Here is a 3,435-nt window from a genome sequence, read left to right as displayed (position 1 = left end):
GCACAGTGAATTCGTTCCACTGCCCTGCACAGGACTTCCCTCAGTGGATAGACGTTTGACAGACACCCCATGAGTAATGCGTCTCGTAGCAGTGTCACTTTCAAACTGTCGATTCGCGAGGTGTAGTGGTGCCTTTTATACGCGAACGTTCGAGTCTCTTGATGACGTCAGCGCTCATCTCATAACATTTCTGACAAAGGCAGTGAACAAACCAACTAGGTAGTCGCCGTCTACACCAAAGACACTGCTCTCCATTTGCAGCACAAAGGTAGTCAGGTTTTAGACATAGCGTACAGCGTTCACATTTTTCAATGTGTAAAGGACACAGCACTCGGCATTGTGTGATGCACCTGTTACAATACCTTACTACGCAAGAGCAAGACTCCACGACCTTCTTACTCGCCATGGTTATCAAACTAACTTAGCTATCCGTTACCAACACACTCTTTTATACTCATTTATACATTATACTAATCATTCGTCAAAGTCATTGTACCCATTCATCCTCATCCTCATCCTCATCATTCTAAAGACTGATACAGACACATTTTCAATCCCTTTCTCTCCTGTGTACATATCACAGGCAACTTTATTGATGACATCACCTCCTGTGTTTATGTCACAGGTAACATCTACTTTGAGACAGGTTTACCTACACTGGTATTCCTTCAATTACTTCCCAGGCCAGTGGAGATTTCCCGTTTGCCACAGCCCCCATGATCCAATCTACGGTTGACTTCCTAGCCTCCAGCGCCTCCCACTGCTGTAGTGATAGGGTGATGCCCTTCTCAGTACGGTACAGGTTGGTGCTGTTGTTGTTGTTGTAGCCACCTCCTCCTCCTCCGGAGGAATACTGGTACAGACCCACAGACGGTTTGCCGTTGGCATTTTCCACGACTGCGTACCGCAGACTCCCCAGAGGGAACATCCGAGGTTTCTGGGTTGCTGCTTGAGGCAGTGATGGAAAGGTGCAGTCAATTATGGCACCGTAGATCGGTGATTCCTTCAGTTTGTTCCACTGGTCTGGTGTCATACTCAGGCCTCTTTTCCCTGGCTTTAGGGTAGTAGGATCATCCTTCGTGGTGTAGAACTGACGAACTGATATCAGAGGGCGACTGTTGAATACTGTACACGAAATGAAGACATTGTCGTGTATGGGCAGCCTCACTTCCTCACAGTTCGGTGACTGTGCCGTGTAGAATCCACCGTTGACGGTTTTGGGTTGTGGTATCGGCTCTACCCCAAAGGCACCGACGCTGCTGACGGTCGATGGTATGGCGATCGGTTCTGGTGCACTAACGCTGTTTGTACCGCCATGGTTAACCACACTGGTTAGCCACGGTGTATCATAGGACAGTGGAGGATTTCGTGACGTACCGATACTGTTGACTGCGTGGCTGCCACCGCCACCGCCACTGCTGCTGCTGCTGCTGGGCTGAGGATTCGGGTTACGCCCGAACGAACCGACACCTGTGACTGGTACGGCGATCGGCTCTACTCCGTACATGCCTACGTTGCTCACTGTGCTCGGCAAGGTTGACGAATGAGCACTTTCAACTGGTGGTGGCTGATTCTGTACACTCGACTCCATCATCGTCAACAAGTCGTCGATGTCTAACGTGTCGTTTAGACATGGCTCCTGCTTCTGCTTCTTCTTCTGCTGCTGCTGCTGCCCCTCCACCATGCAGACTTGTTGTTTCGGTTGCTCTCCCATCTTCAGCTTTCTCCTCACGTTGGAACCAGCTTTCTTCCCCACCGACTTCCGTTTGGGCTGCTGCTGAGATGCCATTTCGTCGCTGTCAGTCTTCAATACCAGATTGTTACCGCAAGAAGGCGATGGTTTCCTCTACAGTTTCATCGTCATTTATACTATTTTCTGACTCCACCCATAAAGGATCATCCAATCTCCGTGAGGCACGTGACCTACTTTATAAACATATCCAATCACGTAAAGAGTTATGACGCACGTGACCTACTTAACAAACATAACCAATAGGCTATAGAGTTAGCACGTGACAGCATCTCATAAATACATTTGTATCTCATGAATACATTTGTATCTCATAAATAAATTTGTATCTCATCAATAAATTTACATCTCATCAATAAAATTTGCATCTCATCAATAAAATTTGTATCTCATAAATAAAATCTGCATGTCATAAATAAATTTGTATCTCATGAATACATTTGCATATCATGAATACATTTGCATATCATAAATAAATTTGTATCTCATGAATAAATTTGAATCTCATGAATAAATTTGCATATCATGAATAAATTTGCATATCATGAATAAATTTGTATCTCATGAATAAATTTGCATCTCATGAATACATTTGCATCTCATAAATACATTTGCATCTCATGAATACATTTGCATCTCATGAATACATTTGCATCTCATGAATACATTTGCATCTCATTTGCATGAATTCGTCTGGTTCACCCTTATTACTACTAGTGTTCACTTTGCATTCGGTAGGTCATAAATTCGATCCCGGTCATACAGAACACTTTTAAATGGTACATGCTGCTTTCTCTGCTTAGCACTCAGCATTCGGTTAAGAGTATGGAAGTTTACCACGCACCACTACCAGTGGACTAGCCCCCTGCTGTAGTGATTGCACAAAGTTGTGTGTGGCCCAGGGCTACTGAAATGGAGATGGGTGCCGCGCTGTACGCCATCGTTATATTTAAACAAAAATTACATACCGTATGGTTATCTTGATCAATGTTCTATGCACGCTCATCTGAATCACAGTATACTTTAAGCAAAATATTACAAGTTTAAGAATGCTGCTAAGCGTAGAAAACCTTCCTTTTGTTATTTACAGCTAAGTTAGAGGCACATCAGAATATCATGTATATGTATATATATCTTCTTTAGATAGACAACAGACAATTCATATCATATATATATACATGGCTTGCCACTATAATTGTAACTTAACTTTCTTATGAATAAAAAAATAAATAAATAAAAAAAATTAGGCGCGATAAAGACTTTGACTTTTTGTACAATAGAACCCGTTAAATTGCACAATCCCATTTCGTGCAATTACCCGCATGGTACAAAATTGCAAAATTGTCTAGCTGGGCTACCCTGGTTTGGGATTTGGGGATTTCGTGCAATCAAAATTAGTGTGCACTTCACTGGCTCCTACTGTAATATTACTTAATTAGTCATGAATTAGTAATTATACAGTTTTCATTTAAGATCTGAACATAAAAATGATAAATGAAAACCTCTGGAAAGACGTTTTGGATATGTATGGTGAGAGACAAGGCATTCTACCGCCTGCCACCGATGCCAGGCAATATGCTTTTGGCCTGATAGGAGGTAAAACTCCCTGTTTAATGTTATCATACATAGGGCAGCTACCCTTTGAACTAAAATATTTGACAACATAAATCGGCATGATGCCATCG

The 3,435-nt window shown here is 42.7% G+C and overlaps 1 protein-coding gene across 1 annotated transcript; it reads right to left on the bottom strand.

Annotated features, from left to right (window-relative positions):
* Positions 1–538: 538 nt before the first annotated feature.
* Positions 539–2,223, bottom strand: LOC118417115. Its single transcript, XM_035822515.1, has one exon. It carries the CDS (start codon positions 1,787–1,789, stop codon positions 653–655), a length of 1,137 nt encoding a protein of 378 aa, XP_035678408.1. The 5' UTR covers positions 1,790–2,223; the 3' UTR covers positions 539–652.
* Between the last annotated feature and the right edge of the window lie 1,212 nt (positions 2,224–3,435).

The sequence above is a fragment of the Branchiostoma floridae genome, chromosome 6 (genome assembly GCF_000003815.2).
Source record: "Branchiostoma floridae strain S238N-H82 chromosome 6, Bfl_VNyyK, whole genome shotgun sequence".
In the NCBI taxonomy this organism is placed as follows: Eukaryota; Metazoa; Chordata; class Leptocardii; order Amphioxiformes; family Branchiostomatidae; genus Branchiostoma; species Branchiostoma floridae.
Note: the sequence above shows the minus strand (reverse complement) of the source record. Positions and strands in the feature narration are given on the sequence as shown.

Excerpts from the sequence above, each read along its gene's own strand:
- LOC118417115 (XM_035822515.1), bottom strand. The coding sequence starts at position 1,789 with ATGGCATCTCAGCAGCAGCCCAAACGGAAGTCGGTGGGGAAGAAAGCT.